Source organism: Sycon ciliatum, chromosome 10, assembly GCF_964019385.1.
Source record: "Sycon ciliatum chromosome 10, ocSycCili1.1, whole genome shotgun sequence".
Classification (NCBI taxonomy): domain Eukaryota; kingdom Metazoa; phylum Porifera; class Calcarea; order Leucosolenida; family Sycettidae; genus Sycon; species Sycon ciliatum.
In genome coordinates this window covers 2,796,465-2,815,022 of record NC_088652.1, presented here as the reverse complement: position 1 = coordinate 2,815,022, position 18,558 = coordinate 2,796,465, and the positions used below count along the sequence as shown (strand labels likewise).

The window sequence follows — 18,558 nt, the reverse complement described above, 5'->3', positions numbered from 1 at the left end:
CTTGACTGACTCACGACTGCCATCCAGAGCACACGAGAAGTCCATCGAACCTTCGACTCGGCAAACCTGCAAGAAAGCACCACTCCCTGCTCAATACACAGTGTTTCGGGGAATTCACCCCTCATCAGTTGAGCTTGAGTAGGCTGAGGAAGATTGTGCCTGAAGAGCACCACTTATATAGTGCTCTCCAGGCACAAACATCACCAGGGATACAAACTTACAGAGACGCTCCGTTTCCAGCGCGACAAACACCTCGTGAACACCAGATAGCAGCGTGAGTCAGTGTCGCTCCTGGACGGTGAGACAGACGTCGAGGACCCTCGGTCATTCGCAACGCTGTCGCCTCCAAACCAACTAGTCGCAAGCCCGCGCTGGGCACAACAATATGAAGTAGTGGTTGCGACTTCGGCGATGATTTATAAGAAAGGGTTTGCTCCCCACACCGGAGCTCGCGCTATTCCGCCGACGTTACTTGACACTTGACTGACTCACGACTGCCATCCAGAGCACACGAGAAGTCCATCGAACCTTCGACTCGGCAAACCTGCAAGAAAGCACCACTCCCTGCTCAATACACAGTGTTTCGGGGAATTCACCCCTCATCAGTTGAGCTTGAGTAGGCTGAGGAAGATTGTGCCTGAAGAGCACCACTTGTATAGTGCTCTCCAGGCACAAACATCACCAGGGATACAAACTTACAGAGACGCTCCGTTTCCAGGGCGACAAGCACCTCGTGAACACCAGATAGCAGCGTGAGTCAGTGTCGCTCCTGGACGGTGAGACAGACGTCGAGGACCCTCGGTCATTCGCAACGCTGTCGCCTCCAAACCAACTAGTCGCAAGCCTACGCTGGGCACAACAATACGAAGTAGTGGTTGCGACTTCGGCGATGATTTATAAGAAAGGGTTTACTCCCCACACCGGAGCTCGCGCTATTCCGCCGACGTTACTTGACACTTGACTGACTCACGACTGCCATCCAGAGCACACGAGAAGTCCATCGAACCTTCGACTCGGCAAACCTGCAAGAAAGCACCACTCCCTGCTCAATACACAGTGTTTCGGGGAATTTACCCCTCATCAGTTGAGCTTGAGTAGGCTGAGGAAGATTGTGCCTGAAGAGCACCACTTATATAGTGCTCTCCAGGCACAAACATCACCAGGGATACAAACTTACAGAGACGCTCCGTTTCCAGCGCGACAAACACCTCGTCAACACCAGATAGCAGCGTGAGTCAGTGTCGCTCCTGGACGGTGAGACAGACGTCGAGGACCCTCGGTCATTTGCAACGCTGTCGCCTCCAAACCAACTAGTCGCAAGCCCGCGCTGGGCACAACAATACGAAGTAGTGGTTGCGACTTCGGCGATGATTTATAAAAAAGGGTTTGCTCTCCACACCGGAGCTCGCGCTATTCCGCCGACGTTACTTGACACTTGACTGACTCACGACTGCCATCCACGCTGCTATCTGGTGTTCACGAGGTGTTTGTCGCGCTGGAAACGGAGCGTCTCTGTAAGTTTGTATCCCTGGTGATGTTTGTGCCTGGAGAGCACTATATAAGTGGTGCTCTCCAGGCACAATCTTCCTCAGCCTACTCAAGCTCAACTGATGAGGGGTGAATTCACTGTGTATTGAGCAGGGAGTGGTGCTTTCTTGCAGGTTTGCCGAGTCGAAGGTTCGATGGACTTCTCGTGTGCTCTGGATGGCAGTCGTGAGTCAGTCAAGTGTCAAGTAACGTCGGCGGAATAGCGCGAGCTCCGGTGTGGGGAGCAAACCCTTTCTTATAAATAACCGCCGAAGTCGCAACCACTACTTATTATTATTATTATTATTATTAAGAAAGGGTTTGCTCCCCACACCGGAGCTCGCGCTATTCCGCCGACTTTATTTGACACTTGACTGACTCACGACTGCCATCCAGAGCACACGAGAAGTCCATCGAACCTTCGACTCGGCAAACCTGCAAGAAAGCACCACTCCCTGCTCAATACACAGTGTTTCGGGGAATACACCCCTCATCAGTTGAGCTTGAGTAGGCTGAGGAAGATTGTGCCTGAAGAGCACCACTTATATAGTGCTCTCCAGGCACAAACATCACCAGGGATACAAACTTACAGAGACGCTCCGTTTCCAGCGCGACAAACTACTCGTGAACACCAGATAGCAGCGTGAGTCAGTGTCGCTCCTGGACGGTGAGACAGACGTCGAGGACCCTCGGTCATTCGCAACGCTGTCACCTCCAAACCAACTAGTCGCAAGCCCGCGCTGGGCACAACAGTACGAATTAGTGGTTGCGACTTCGGCGATGATTTGTAAGAAAGGGTTTGCTCCCCACACCGGAGCTCGCGCTATTCCGCCGACTTTACTTGACACTTGACTGACTCACGACTGCCATCCAGAGCACACGAGAAGTCCATCGAACCTTCGACTCGGCAAACCTGCAAGAAAGCACCACTCCCTGCTCAATACACAGTGTTTCGGGGAATACACCCCTCATCAGTTGAGCTTGAGTAGGCTGAGGAAGATTGTGCCTGAAGAGCACCACTTATATAGTGCTCTCCAGCTCAAGCTCAACTGATGAGGGGTGTATTCCCCGAAACACTGTGTATTGAGCAGGGAGTGGTGCTTTCTTGCAGGTTTGCCGAGTCGAAGGTTCGATGGACTTCTCGTGTGCTCTGGATGGCAGTCGTGAGTCAGTCAAGTGTCAAGTAAAGTCGGCGGAATAGCGCGAGCTCCGGTGTGGGGAGCAAACCCTTTCTTACAAATCATCGCCGAAGTCGCAACCACTAATTCGTACTGTTGTGCCCAGCGCGGGCTTGCGACTAGTTGGTTTGGAGGTGACAGCGTTGCGAATGACCGAGGGTCCTCGACGTCTGTCTCACCGTCCAGGAGCGACACTGACTCACGCTGCTATCTGGTGTTCACGAGGTGTTTGTCGCGCTGGAAACGGAGCGTCTCTGTAAGTTTGTATCCCTGGTGATGTTTGTGCCTGGAGAGCACTATATAAGTGGTGCTCTTCAGGCACAATCTTCCTCAGCCTACTCAAGCTCAACTGATGAGGGGTGTATTCCCCGAAACACTGTGTATTGAGCAGGGAGTGGTGCTTTCTTGCAGGTTTGCCGAGTCGAAGGTTCGATGGACTTCTCGTGTGCTCTGGATGGCAGTCGTGAGTCAGTCAAGTGTCAAGTAAAGTCGGCGGAATAGCGCGAGCTCCGGTGTGGGGAGCAAACCCTTTCTTACAAATCATCGCCGAAGTCGCAACCACTAATTCGTACTGTTGTGCCCAGCGCGGGCTTGCGACTAGTTGGTTTGGAGGTGACAGCGTTGCGAATGACCGAGGGTCCTCGACGTCTGTCTCACCGTCCAGGAGCGACACTGACTCACGCTGCTATCTGGTGTTCACGAGGTGTTTGTCGCGCTGGAAACGGAGCGTCTCTGTAAGTTTGTATCCCTGGTGATGTTTGTGCCTGGAGAGCACTATATAAGTGGTGCTCTTCAGGCACAATCTTCCTCAGCCTACTCAAGCTCAACTGATGAGGGGTGTATTCCCCGAAACACTGTGTATTGAGCAGGGAGTGGTGCTTTCTTGCAGGTTTGCCGAGTCGAAGGTTCGATGGACTTCTCGTGTGCTCTGGATGGCAGTCGTGAGTCAGTCAAGTGTCAAGTAAAGTTGGCGGAATAGCGCGAGCTCCGGTGTGGGGAGCAAACCCTTTCTTACAAATCATCGCCGAAGTCGCAACCACTAATTCGTACTATTATTATTATTATTATTATTATTTCTCCTTTATTCACTTCTTTCGAAGGCGATAAGCCAGACCCACCGGGAAATATTTCCATGGGTGGGACAGCAAAAAGAAAGTGAAAAAACAAAAACAAAAATAAATAAATAAATAAAACCTAAAAACCAAAGGGACAAGAACTAGTTGAAGGAAGAGGAAGAAAGGAAAGAAACTCAATCCGAACTCCAACATCAAAACAATAATAAAGAATTTGCAGCGACAGGCAAAATACATCAACCAATGAAGGGAGTAGTAACAAAGGAAATATCAGTCTTTATCAGTCGTTATTCAAGTCTCTTAGCTATTGAACATGCAAACGCAGCAGAGGTGCATCTACATGTTAAGGATAGTTCTCAGTATTTTAATCGAACCTTGTATAGCCTCCTGTTGCACAATAGCCAGGTCTCCTCCCTGCACAGTCCGAAGGCATTGAGGAGTCTCCCCCACCAAGCCTCCCAGGGCACCGACAACCACAGGGACCACGTCAACCTGGTTGAGGGACCAAATCCTCGAAATCTCCCGCTTCAAATCATAATATTTCGAGCGCTTTTCAGCCATTTTCTTATTGATGTTGTTCTCACCAGGAACGCTGATGTCTATAATGTAGGCGATGCGCTCCTTGTCATCAACAAGGAGCAGATCGGGCCTGTTTGCTGATAGTTTCAGGTCAGTTGGGACCGAATACTCCCAATAGAGGCGATACTGATTACTCTTGACCAATGCCTTGAGCTGGTGGTCGAATCGTGAAGCACCAGTAGGTAGATCTCGTGCTTTACACATTTCGAAGTGCACATACTTTACTATCCGGTTATGTCGTTCAATGTAACTGGTCCGAGCAAGAACTGGGCAGGCACTGACAATGTGGTCAATTGTTTCTAAGCTGCCCTTGCAAAGCCTGCAATTGGCATCAGTTCGAGGAATTGACTTCATTATGGCGTATTGGTAATTTTTCGTTTTGAGGGATTGGTCTTGTGCTGCCATAATCATGCCTTCAGTTGAAGGTTTCAGTGTCCTTGATTTCAACCACATGAAGGTAAGCTCCTTATCTAGGCGATTCTCCTCCAATCGGCTCCAATATCTCCCATGCAGCGGCATATTATTATTATTATTATTATTATTATTATTATTATTTTAATATGGCAATAAGTAGGATTATTATTATTATTATTATTATTCAAAGGATCTGTTGGGGAAGTGAACTGCCTGAACAGAGAAAAAAACGCCAGACCCACCAGGACTCGAACCTGGGACCCTGCTTGTCATGAGCAATGCTCTAACCACTGAGCTGTGGGACCAGGCTGAACCCAGAAGGCGCTGACAAGTCCTTCACTCCAAAGGCAGCTCACAACACGTGCCACACATACTGATGGCACTTGGGTCTTTTTCCCTCCCCCAGGGGACCAACCACGGTCAGTTTCTGGAAACTACCAGAGGTGAAAGAAAGTGATTAAATTTGGAAAGGATTGGCTTCTTTCACCTCTGGTAGTTTCCAGAAACTGACCGTGGTTGGTCCCCTGGGGGAGGGAAAAAGACCCAAGTGCCATCAGTATGTGTGGCACGTGTTGTGAGCTGCCTTTGGAGTGAAGGACTTGTCAGCGCCTTCTGGGTTCAGCCTGGTCCCACAGCTCAGTGGTTAGAGCATTGCTCATGACAAGCAGGGTCCCAGGTTCGAGTCCTGGTGTGTCTGGCGTTTTTTCTCTTTTCAGGCAGTTCACTTCCCCAACAGATCCTTTGAATTATTTGAAGTTCTCCCAATCCTTTCCAAATTATTATTATTATTATTATTATTATTATGTAGTTGGCTTTATTTCACTCACGTTGTCATGACATGAGGTAAGAACCCCATCACCGGGCCAAAAGAGACCAAGGGTAATGAGAGAAAAAAATAGATAAATGGCCAAAGCAATGAAGACCGAAGCAAAAAGGATTGTAAACACGAAAGCAAAAATATTGAAAGCCGACGCAGAAACTGAGAGACGGACAGAAATAAGCAGTACGATGGAGGATGCCAGGACATATCCGAATACAAAAAGATGTAGGAGGACAGGACATATTCGAATACAAAAAGAGTAATCACAAAAATGGACTACCAGTACAGGAATAGCCCTGTAGAAATAGAGGAAGAGATGAATGCCGGACATACTCAAATGGCAAGAGAAAAATCAGGCTGTGAGAACCGTCATACTGCACATTCATGGATGTCAAAGCAAATGCGGTATTGGAGGTCTATACAGACTAGCTCTACCCGTAACATGAGGAGCCTAATGCCGAATGCCAAGAACCGACTTGATGATGTTCAGCGTGCCCAGGAAAGCACATTGCTGAGCCCTTTCAATGCGCAGAGTGCCTGCCAATGCCAACACAAAGTGTGACAGGGACACACCAGTCAGTCCACCAAGCGCCCCAACAACCAGGGGCACAACGCGGACATCATCCACATGCCAGATGCGCCGCAGCTCTTGGCAAAGGGGAGCGTACTTTGTTATTTTTTCGGCGATTTTTGTGGGCACATTCTGGTCCAGTGGAACACTGACATCCATCAGCAGCACCTGTGTGCTGGACCGCAACACCAGGTCTGGGCGGTTGTGGCGCACTTGCGTATCCGTTGGGATATTGAACTCCCACAGGAGCTTCATGTCAGGATTTTCCGTGACAGGCACAAGATGATGCTTCAGCGGGTTGCTTCCCGGCCGACCAAGACCATGCCGCTTGCATAGTGCCCAATGCACCAACTTGACGAGCGTGTCATGCCGTTCGATATACAGTGTTTTGGCTAGAGCTGGGCAACAGGCCACAATGTGATCAACTGTTTCTCCGCGAGTGCCGCAAACTCGACAAATGTCCACAACGTCTCCCCGTCCAATGACCGTGACCTGATAGTGCCTGGTCGCAATGGCCTGATCCTGTACAGCCAGCAAGAGTCCCTCTGTCGCAGGCCTGATCGTTGGCGATTTCAGCCAGCGAAAGCTCAAGCCCAGGTCCAAGCCAGCATCAGAAGCTCGTCTCCAGAACTGGCCATGGAGAGGCTTACCTTGGATAACGGCCAGGCACCGGAGAGCAACGGCCTTCTTGACAATTACTTTTGTGGCAGTCTCCAAGTCGGGTAGGTCAAGTTCACCCAGAAGTCTGGAGGCTTGACGTGTAACTGATTTTGACGGTGCCACATCATTGTCGTGATGGCGCTTAACAGCAGCCAACAGTGGCACGTTTGGGTGGGCTTGTAGGTACCGCGCCACCCGGACACGGGTTCTATCCTGGAGATCCCGGAATGATAGAATTCCTCGACCACCCATGTCACGAGGCAGGTGGACCCTGGCGGCAGAGTCCTTGGGGTGGCGGGCGTGTGCTTTAAACAGTGCTTGGCGGGTCTGTCGGTCGAGTTCCTCTATCTCTGCCTTTGTCCACTCAACGATGCACAGAGAGTAGAGGATGACTGGAATGGCAAAGGTGTTGATGGCTTTGACCAAGTTCCTGGCGTTCAATTGAGACGAGCATATCAATTGAAGGCGGCGGCCGAACTCAGCCTTTGCTGTGGTCTTCAATTCGGTAGCGTGAAAATGTGCTGATTCCGGGACACCAAGGTACCTGTAGGACTCCTCCGCCTGCAGCTTAGCAATGGCGTGACCCTGGAGTGTCTGGAGAGCAGACTGCTGATCGCTCTGGGCTCTTCCCCGTTTCATGGTGAGCCAGCTAGACTTTGATGGGTTGAATCGCATACCAATGCAGTCGCCCATTGACTCCACAACATTGGTCATGGAGAGCAGATTATTGTCGTTTCGGGCGAAGAGCTTCATGTCGTCCATGTACCACAGGTGCGATACAGGGCACACCTGGGCCGGTGGGCCACAGCGGTAGCCAAGACCCGTCCTGGTCAACTCGCCACTGATCGGATTTAGAGACAGGCAAAATAGCAGTGGAGAAAGGGAATCGCCCTGGAAAATGCCACGGTGGATAGATATTGGGCGACTGAATGCACGGGGTGTTTGACCAGGCAGTACCATTTGCGTTCTCCAATGATCCATCATGCTTGAGATGCATGAGACAAGATTGTCTGCAAAGCGGTAGATCAACAGGCATCTCCGGATCCACTGGTGAGACAGGCTATCGAAGGCTTTGCGGAAGTCCACCCAGCACGTCGAAAGATTCCGACTACGGGATGCTGCATCCTCTAGAACCATCTTGTCGATCATTAGTTGGTCAAGGCATCCACCACGCCCTGGAGTACAGCCAACTTGCTCATCTGCAAACATATCCTCTGAAGACAAATGGCGCCACATGGCAGCAGCGAGTAAGGATGTGAATATCTTGATAATCGTTGGCAGGCATGTTATTGGGCGATAATTCTCGGGCCTAGAAAGGTCTCCTTTCTTAGGCAGTAGAGTGGTGATACCAAACGAGAACCAGGCCGGCGACTCTGTCTCTGCATCCAGGATTGATTGAAAGGAGACCACAATACGCTCGTGGATAGACGAAAACTTCTTCCACCAAAATGCATGGATCTTGTCCCGTCCTGGGGATTTCCAGTTGTTTGATTTCTTCAAGATGTCCCTGAGGTCCTCCAGTTGAAGAATGACACGGTCTTGTTGTTGAATCTCCTCACAGTCCCTCTCCAAATTATCAAGCCAAGCACCGCCACGCAGCTCCACGGGTTCTTCCAGTATAGATGACCAGAACTCAGTAACAGCCTCAGCCGATGGATGCGCAGCAGCCTGGTCGACAGGTGGCTGCCCAGGCATTTCCGTAGACTTGGTCATATTGCGGTAGAACTGACGCTCATTCGTGACGAAAACACGATTCTCCGACCTGCGTGTTGCCTCTAGCTTATAGCGCCGGATCCGTGCGGCTGTTGCTTCTAGCTGCATTTTCGTATGCTCCAGTAGCTGGCGGGCCTGATCCAAAGTCTGGACTTTATATTGCCGGTGGATCCTGTGCTGCTTGATGTTGGTGTTAGAGAGGGATCCATCACGCATGAAGCTGGTCAGCCGGGAGACGTCAGCCCTCAGTGCACAAACACGTTTTTCAAGGCGTTGTCGCCAGGCAGGCAAGGAGCATTTTCCTCTAGCTGTGTCAGGGGTACCATCGGTATTGATATCCAGCAGTGAGAGTACAAGCTTGGCCCCAGCATAGACCATGTCACTGATCTGGCCAAGCGAGGTGGTGTCATCTCGCAACCCACGGTCACACTCCAGAAGTCTAGGGAGTATCTTGTTCACACGAGCAGTGGCAGAGGCCAGAGACTTCCTGGCCACGTGCCCAGGTACTGGTAGGCTCGACCTGGACTCTGGAGTAGTTGCACCGCACTGTTCGTAGATTTCAACAAGTTTGGCGTAAAGTGGTGTACTGTCTGGCTCGAACGCACCCAGGGTGTCACTAGCGTTGGTGCCAGTTTGCATTGCTGCGCCAGTGCCATCACCCGAACCACCTGATGTAACTGAGGTGTCAGGACTAGCTCCACGCAAACCTAAATCAACAGAAGCGTCCAGCAACTCACTGTGGGTGGCCTCAGCAACGTCCGGGCTAGTCACCATGCCGTCACACGAACCAGGCACCAAGATCGACGCACCAGACTCACCCAAAGCATTCGCCTGCGGCAGCTCCGCAGGCACAGCGTTATCAGTGCCAGCCGTCACGAGCAATCCGTCCCTTCCGAGCCGAGCCTTTATCTCATCAAATTCGATGTCGGTAATCTTTTTTGTTCTTTTCACAAACCTTAGCTGGTCCATGAGGTGCTGCTTAGACAACGGTCGGTGGGGGCGCAGCTGAGTCCATACCATCAGCATCCGGTCTCCGTACACACGTACCGTACCGCCGACTGAGGCTATAAGATAACATCTTGCAACATCTTCGTTGTCCTGTCGGCTCCATTTCAACCTCCTGTTGGCTGGCTCGGACATACACTAACGGCAAATACTACACAAAATGATAGACAAGGGCTACTTGACACGAGGAATGCAACAGTGGGAAAAGCGAAAAGGAATAGGAGCGGGCAGTATGTGGAGAAGCCCACTCTGCCAGAGCTCCTATTTTTCAAACTTGCTTCTGCATTATTATTATTAGTATTATTATTATTATTATTATTATTTGCGTCCACCCGCCTGTGTGGATTCACAGGAAGTGTGAGTTACGAAGTCTGAAGAGAATGTTGAACGGCCTCTGCTGGGATGACGACTACACCATAGCTCAGTGGTTAGAGCATCGCTGACTACAAGCGAGGGTCCCTGGTTAGCGTCCTGGTGGTGACAGTCAATTTTTTCTTCAGACTTTTCCCGTTTGTCTCTTTCCCTCAAACCAGTTGATATTTTAGGACTTGGGGCTCCCCGCGTGCTAGTTTGTACGTGAAGTGTGTGGGTTACAGTGAGGGCTGCGTCCCACCCGCCTGTGTGGATTCACAGGAAGTGTGAGTTACGAAGTCTGAAGAGAATGTTGAACGGGCTCTGCTGGTATGACGATGAGATGACGACTACACCATAGCTCAGTGGTTAGAGCATCGCTGGCTACAAGCGAGGGTCGCTGGTTCGAGTCCTGGTGGTGACAGTCAATTTTTTCTTCAAACTTTTCCCGTTTGTCTCTTTCCTTCAAACCAGTTAATATTTTATGACTTAGGGCTCCCCGCGTGCTAGTTTGTACGTGAAGTGTGTGGGTTACAGTGAGGGCTGCGTCCCATCCGCCTGTGTGGATTCACAGGAAGTGTGAGTTACGAAGTCTGAAGAAAATGTTGAACAGTCTCTGCTGGGATGACGACTACACCATAGCTCTGTGGTTAGAGCATCGCTGGCTACAAGAGAGGGTCCCTGGTTCCAGTCCTGGTGGTGACAGTCAATGTTTCTTCAGACTTTTCCCGTTTGTCTCTTTCCCTCAAACCAGTTAAAATAATAATAATAATAATATCAACTGGTTTGAGGGAAAGAGACAAACGGGAAAAGTCTGAAGGAAAATTGCCTGTCACCACCAGGACTCGAACCAGGGACCCTCGCTTGTAGCCAGCGATGTCACTTCAGTTGTACTCTTTTCCTCATTATTAGTAGGGTTATGTTTGCTAGTTAAAAGAAAAAGAAAAAAGCCGCTGCTCTGCGTTGTTCAGACACATCAGAGGAGTGATCGCGCACGAAAAAGGAAGGTCATTTGTCAAGAAGAAGCCAATAAGGAGAGCTAAGGCGAGACCAAAAAAATTATTGATTCCCGGGCCTTCCCGCACCAAAATTGGAGCCAAGGCCAATTTTTTTTAACAGTTCATAATACATGTACAGTACTTATCATGTGAGTAGATCTGTGACGTGGAGTCACACAAACCCGAGCTTATACGACTCCCTGATGTACAGATCAGGACCATCGTTGGCCGAAATACAGAAAAATTGAATGGGTAAACCGCGTGCCTGTTTGTTGTGAAATTTGATTAAAAAATTAAAATTACTGGAAAATACTGTGAAAAAATGCTCGGCATGGCATGCGCATATGCGCATACACACAGCCATAGGAGAAAAATAAAAAAATAAAAAAATCGCCCGCCCGCACCAATTTCACATGAGTCCTGCCCGGGAATCTCGATTTTATTTTTGTCTCGCCTAAGGATGCAAATTTGAATCCAAGTCATTTCCTAGGTCCATTACCCAATTGTCTACTCCCGCTACGGTTCTGTTACGGCTGTCCACAGTAAGTGGAGGGTCGTAAATTTTGTACTTGCAAGATTTGCCGCACACTCACCTTGACACGTTGGATTGCTTGACCAGGTGCCATTCACCAAGCAGACTATTGTCCTATCGCTTTTGGGCTCATAGCCATCATCGCACGACAATGTCCTCACACTGCCAACCGTGTTCTGTCCTTGAGAGACTTGTCCATTGGCAACCGTGAGGGAGCTGCACTCCACAGATTCTGTGTAAACAAACCACGAACACAGTACTGCTGGGCTTCAGTTCTCAAAAATCATCAATTTTAAAGACAGAGTCTTTGCATTCTACTTTGCCTATCGGGGATGATGATACTCATCATGATGCTAGTGCACTTTGAGATGAAGTCAGACCCAGGTATAGCCAGCCAAATTCCTCTCCTTTGAACTCTTCATCTGGCTTTTGCTCGCCTGCTACCGCTCCCTGTCCCTGTTCCTATACCCTTACCCTCTCCTCGTCAGTCCTCTCCTCACCTCGTTCCCCTTCATTTTTTCCAGAGGAGCAGTACTTCTGTCTCGTCATATTGGGCTGTTGTTCAGCAAGTGGCGCTTCGGGGCGGCTTTATTAGTTTTCGAGGTTCTGCGAGGGCAGGGATCCCATGATGTCTTAGTGCTGGTAGCGTAGCGACAAGGTATATATGGAGGCGCTGGCCCTTGAAGATGGCCTTCGTGATGGCCGCCCGGCATTGAACGGGCTGAATTCATCGATTCGTTTGACGGACTCAGCAAGTCAACAGACGAAAGTTGGATGGCTAAACAGTACTAGGTAGTTTGGATCGATGTGCGATACATACTCACACTCGTACTCCTTACACTTTGCCCTCTCATTGTCTCGCATTGTTATTATTTCTCACTTCAGCATCATTTTTTTCTCTTCGTCTACCCTGTTAATAGTTCACACTTCTCTAGTCTTTCGTACTTCACCTTCTCTCTTCCGATTTTTCTTGCACATAGTGCATTTCTTACTCTTCCATGGTTATTTTATTCTTGCTCACGGCTAGATTTCATGATTGAGACGTATTTCCCTGATGACTGTGTCTAGAAAAAATGGTAAGAAATTTTATTCTCCATATTATATTACGAAAAGGAAGGAAAAGGTCAAAATGTTACTAGTTATCACAAACTGTCCACCAACGTAACCAGATTTCCTTTTTTATCATAATTGAATTGGCTCAACATCCGAGTTCAACCATATTTTATTCTTGTTCATTACTACGTCCAATGTCCGCTTCACTGATTCTGCTGATTGCTAAACTCATTAAAATTATTTTCTCCGAGACGCTTATTCGTATAGTGTGTTTGGCTGTGCTGTATTATTGTGAGCGGCAGCCACCCATCGGTCTTGTACCTTGTTTTAAGGGGGTTTCAGTTTGTGTTTTTCGATTGTTTGGTTTTGTCAATATCCAAAGAACAGAGGGTTTTGCTTCCAAGTTATAAGGTTGTTTGATTGAGCCCAGCATATGTGTAGAAGCTTGGTGGCATGGATTTCGATGCCTCAGTACTCCCTGTCAGTTTTCTTCCTTGTTGTTGCACTACTCTAACATTCGGATGGAGAGCCAAGGAAACATGTATAGTAAAGAAAATAGGACCAGGAAACTACATGTAGTTAGTTGTAGAACGTCAGTACCGTCGGTCAGTGTCGTGCAATGTTATTGCATAAGCTGATTGTATAGTAACTGGTGGTGGTAGTGGACATTATAGCGTAACTTGTAGTTTCTTGGTTGTATTTTCTTTACTCTAACATTATAATCTGTTAACTTAAGTAGACAGTTCGTCATAACTCACAACTCATAACAATTTGTCCTTCCATCTTTTGATCCTGGATTCACTTTGGTCAGTGTCCATATCGTTAAAGTGGTTTCACCGAATATCAATTTGCGGCATACATGTAAAGTAGAGAACACACTTACGGACACACTCAGGTATGCTAGACCAATTGCCATCGTCAAGGCAGATCACTATTGAGTTTCCCATTAGCTCGAAGCCAGAAGTACATGTGACACTGTGAATGTTGTTCAAGTTGCCTGAGCCGCTTGGCACATCTCCATTATCCACAGTGAGGTGAGAGCATTTCGAGAGTGCTGCACGCCACCATACACGTGTAGGTACACACACACACACACACACACACACACACACACACACACACACACACATACACACACACACACACATACACACACAAATACATACACACACACACACACCTCAGACCTCAAACCTGCCCATCACAGAAGTGATAATAGTGAACAGCTATGTTAGACATAGCAACTTGTGCTGGGATTACACCATTCAACAGCTTGCAAGGCTGTTGAATTGACCGCCACTAAGTTTAGCCTGGTATCCGCCACACAGCTTATTGAAGTGGCATTATCTGGCCAGTGAATCCCTATTTTCAATTTTGTCATTTTTCATTATTTCCATTTTTCATTCCTCTTTTTACACACACACACCACAACACCTACTCCGCCATACACTGGCTGTTGGTAACCACCCAGGAGAATGAAATAAGAAAGTCAGAAAGAGAAGAAATACGTTTGCGACCATTATCGCTGGGAATTGAAACCCGAAACCTCTCGAGTGGAAATCGACTGCACATACCACTGCAACATATGGGACACACACACATATAAATACACACACAACCACACACACACACACACACACACACACACACACACACACACACACACACACACACACACACACACACATGCACACACGCACCACTTGACACTCATCGCCGGAGGTGATGATAGCGATGCTACAGCAGAAGCCATAGCAGCTCGATCTGGGATTGCACCCTTCAACAGCTTGCAAGGCTGAAGAATTGGCCGCCACTTTTCAGCCTTGTCTACACCACAAAGCTATGAAGTGGCTTTTTCTGGCCAGTTACCCCCCCCCCCCCCACACACACACATACATGCATGTGCACGAACTGAAACACACAAACAAACACGCCAAAACATACCCCCCCCCCCACACACACGCACACAAGCGCGCATGCACCCCCTCCCCCCCCCCCCCACACACACACCCACACAAATTTATCCCTAACCACTTTCCCTCTTGCTACCCTCCAGATGTTATGCTTTGAATTTACATTAATTAGTTACGAGGAGGTACCTAACAAAATGATAGCATCAATGAGGAGATTTGCATCAGTCTCCTTACTGGAATATTGAGACTGCACCGAGATACTAGAGTGGTTTTGCATTCGAATTTCGGACTGTTTTTCGACTGTGCTTTTCCGAAAAAAAGTGCATGCCGAAAAACTGCATTTTCAGTGTTTTGCATTCCGAAGATATGATTCGACTTCGTTTCCAAGGGTGGCCATGCAAAACAAAATGGAGAGCTTCGAAGGCGCCAAAACCGAAACCTTTTTGCGTCCGAATCTTGCAAATTCGGTTTTGAGGCGTTCTGGTCCAACAGCCAACAGCAGCAGCGTGGTGGTCTCTGACGGACTTCCTTGTGATGCCAGCAAACTTTTCGTCAGACGAGACTAGAACTTTTGCAGTCTCCTCGGATCCCACAGAGCCGCGACCAAAAGGGGTTGAGCACAAAATTGGAGTTGCCTGAGCAGGATCAAATCCATGTGCAGGTCAAACTGAATTTGTGTGCGGTTTGAGGACGGACTGATGGTGGACTGAGTGATGCAACAGCTGAAGACGAGGTTGGCGAACTACTGTCTTGTACTGTCAGTAAGCTCCATGGCAGAGGAAGATAGAGTGTGATGGAGTGTGAGAAGATCTAGTCAACATGGCGAGATGAGCGAGAGCAGCAAAGACCAGCAAAAGCCAAAACTACACACGTGGACAATTTTCAAATAATTATAATCAGGGAGATCATGGATGCAGCAGAAAACAAAAATACACACATGAAAATTATTCAAATACGCGCTGCCAAACAGGAAAGAGCCGAAAATTCATTTCGGAAAACCATGCACATTCGCCGCCACACTTCCGAAAGTTCAACTACTTTTTCGACTCCTGCCACATTCCGAAAAATAATTCCGCAAATCGTAATGCAAACCCTCTGTAGTGGCAGGTTCACAAGCCGAGGGAATGTCAACACATAGCTGATGCGGCACAACAGCAGCAGCAATGTCAGAATAGCCTGGGCAATGATCCTGCGATACACTTCGCCAACAGCTCTGGGGCGTACGCCAGGGTTTTTGTTGAAAGCCACCAAACGTGCTGCTAAAAAATGCATCCACTCCGGCACCTCTGACTTGATCCGTACACAACTTCCTTGCAGCAGCAGCCATGGCAGCAGCAAGGTTGGACGACGCACCCTTGAAGGAGGACAGCATAGGTTCCCATGCCTGCATATCAAGGCCCGGCGGACTGCATGACTCTTTTCTTAACAACATCTGCCGTGATGGCTTCATAAAAATGGATTAAGGTTCTGATGGCTCACCTGGAAGGAGAACACCCGAGCTGAGGCTCGGCCAGGGCAGGATGCTTCTTCTGTAAGGCCTCTTTCACAGTCTCTTCAGTGTCAGCATTACACACATCCTGTGAATTTAGCGGCAGTAAACCACTCTTCTCAAATAGAAGTTTAGTAGTACCGTAAAATCCGTGGCTTGGGTAGCTCTCTCCCTGCGAATACGCCCGGCCTCCAGCCTGCTGAGGGCTGTTGCCTCGTTCAGCTGGTCTGTTTGGGTAGTCTCGTTAGTGCTTGTTGGGGGTGCTGGTGGTCGTGTGCAGGAAGCCACAGGAGCCACAATCAATCTGGATGCAGAAAACTCTTTCTTGGCCTCCACCGAGGGCACAGGGATTGCCATGCCACCAAACCGCGCTGGTAGCGATAGCAGCTTTCTCAGTGGCAACTCGTCCAAACAGGAATGGCCACTGAGCGCTGGCAGCAGCTTGGTCGTAATGGCGGCGTCGAGACGGTCCAAAAGATTCGCCGGGCAAGATAGGACGAGCAAGTGGTGCCGCCACTTGGACATGAGGCCCTTTACAAACACCTCATACGCAGCATGTGGCTGGTTGGAAGCCACCTCCGCCAGGCGATTCACTTGCAGCATCCACTTGTCGATCAAAATAGCAGTGAAGAAAGTGTCAAGGAATTCACTGAGCAACACTCTGCAGCAGTGAACAAGCCGGTGAAGGTTCACCAGTGCAGCATACGCACCACAGAAGATGGGAAAGTGTCTGCCCGCTTGATGATCGATGCGACTGATCGTGAAATCGCCACTGCTCCAAACTTTAGGCCTCGCCCACTGTACCTGCGGGTTTGGCGCCACCGTGAGCGTCCGAAGGGGGACAACTTGTCCGGCTCACACAGTGACGCTCTCTCCGAGTCCTCCGACACTCAAGCTCAAAGCTCCAATTAGATCCTTTCGGATCCTACTGACAAACACATTTGGACTACTGAGTAAACTGGGTGACTTTCACCATGCTGTACACATTCACCAACCTGACATTGCCATTGTCACAGAGAGCAAGGTAACCCCTGAGAAGGCTACTGATTCCGAACTGTCCTTGCCTGGCTACTACTCCCACTGCGGAAGGATCGAACAGCTCATGGAGGAGGAGTTGCGGTTTGGGTTAAAGCCAGTCTGGCCCTCCGGGAACTCGATGACATTCAGGTCGGTAATGAGGAGCTAACATGGCTGGGTGTCAGAACTGTGGATAAGAAGTCAGTGGCTGTGTGTGCTGCATATCGCTCTGGCTCCTGCCACGACAATGACATCAGTGCCCTTGAAGCCATCAGTGCTGGCATAGACCTGGCCCGTAAACCTTGTCAATATGTGGTATTGGCTGGAGATTTTAACGTACACAACGTGGATTGCCTCGGCAGCACCAAGACAACTCATGCAGGTGTGTACACTGAAGACATGTGTGCTTTTCACTGCTTGGAGCAGCACGTGCATGAGCCCACCAGGGGCCTTAACCCACTCGACTTAATAATGACTGACCTACCGGGAGATGCGATAGTCAATACCTTAGCACCTCTGGGAAACTCTGACCATGCCTGTGTCCTAGCTGACTTTCATGTAAGCACGACAGAGGAACCACCAGTGACCAGAACTGTCTGGCGTTACCAACGCGCAGACTGGGACAGACTCCGCCAATTCTTTAGAACAACAGATTGGCAGTCCACCGTCAGTGATGATCCTGATGCAATGTGTATGCACTTGACCCAGAATATTCTGGAAAGAATGCGCCGATACATGCCATCTAAGCAGTTGTGAATGAAACCATCTAACCCCTCTTGGTGGACACCGGAATGCACAGAGGCTGTAGCACAGAAACAATAAGCATGGAGGAGACTCTGCGCCGACTGGTCAAGTGCCCAGCTGCAAGCCCGTTACAATGTCGCCAAGCACTCAGCTAACCATTGCCTGGAAACTTCCAAGCAGGCATTCACAGCAAGCTTGGCGCAGAAGTTCGCCTCTGGGTGTATGGCATCTGGTGAATGGTGGCGAACCATCAAGAAGGCCTCTGGCGACGGAAACAGCCCATCCATACCTACTCTCCGCAGCACCGATGGCACGGAGCACGACACCAACCGCAGCAAAGCAGAGTGCATGGACGAACACTTCGCCAACAAATGCAGTCTAGGGGCAGACGACCTATCCACTCCATTTCCTCATGTCCGACCCCATACTGACCGCAACCTCTGCACCGTCCGGTTTCGCGAGACCACAGTCGAGCGAACTCTCCGCCAGCTCTACCCCACCAAGGCCACTGGTCCAGATGGGATACCTGCCCGCGTCTTGAAAGCTTGCTCTACAGAATTGGCACGACCGCTTTCAAAACTATTTACAAGCTATCTTCGCTCCGGCATCCAGCCGCAACATTGGAAGGCTGCAAACGTGGTTCCAGTCCACAAGCGCAAGTCTACATCGTCGCCATCAAACTATCGACCAGTGTCGTTACTGAGCGTCCTCTCAGAAAAAAATATAAATAAATAAATCGCCCGCCCGCACCAATTTCACATGAGTCCTGCCCGGGAATCTCGATTTTATTTTTGTCTCGCCTAAGGATGCAAATTTGAATCCAAGTCATTTCCTAGGTCCATTACCCAATTGTCTACTCCCGCTACGGTTCTGTTACGGCTGTCCACAGTAAGTGGAGGGTCGTAAATTTTGTACTTGCAA

The 18,558-nt window shown here is 49.3% G+C and overlaps 2 protein-coding genes across 2 annotated transcripts in view; both read right to left on the bottom strand.

Moving 5' to 3' along the window:
- The window catches only part of LOC135826236 (E-selectin-like), a 33,589-nt gene extending 16,318 nt beyond the window's left edge, over positions 1 to 17,271 (bottom strand). The window contains exons 1-4 of the mRNA XM_065338866.1: positions 17,234 to 17,271; positions 16,059 to 16,537; positions 13,358 to 13,528; positions 11,483 to 11,653 (exon numbers count right to left, since the gene is read on the bottom strand). Coding sequence (XP_065194938.1) covers positions 11,483 to 11,653; positions 13,358 to 13,528; positions 16,059 to 16,537; positions 17,234 to 17,271 — 859 coding nt within the window. The remainder of the gene's footprint in view (positions 1 to 11,482; positions 11,654 to 13,357; positions 13,529 to 16,058; positions 16,538 to 17,233) is intronic.
- A 1,228-nt stretch (positions 17,272 to 18,499) lies between these two features.
- The window catches only part of LOC135826235 (sushi, von Willebrand factor type A, EGF and pentraxin domain-containing protein 1-like), a 21,944-nt gene continuing 21,885 nt past the window's right edge, over positions 18,500 to 18,558 (bottom strand). The window contains exon 6 of the mRNA XM_065338865.1: positions 18,500 to 18,558. This exon is cut by the window's right edge and continues 189 nt beyond it. Within this exon, the coding sequence (XP_065194937.1) occupies positions 18,500 to 18,558 (59 nt within the window).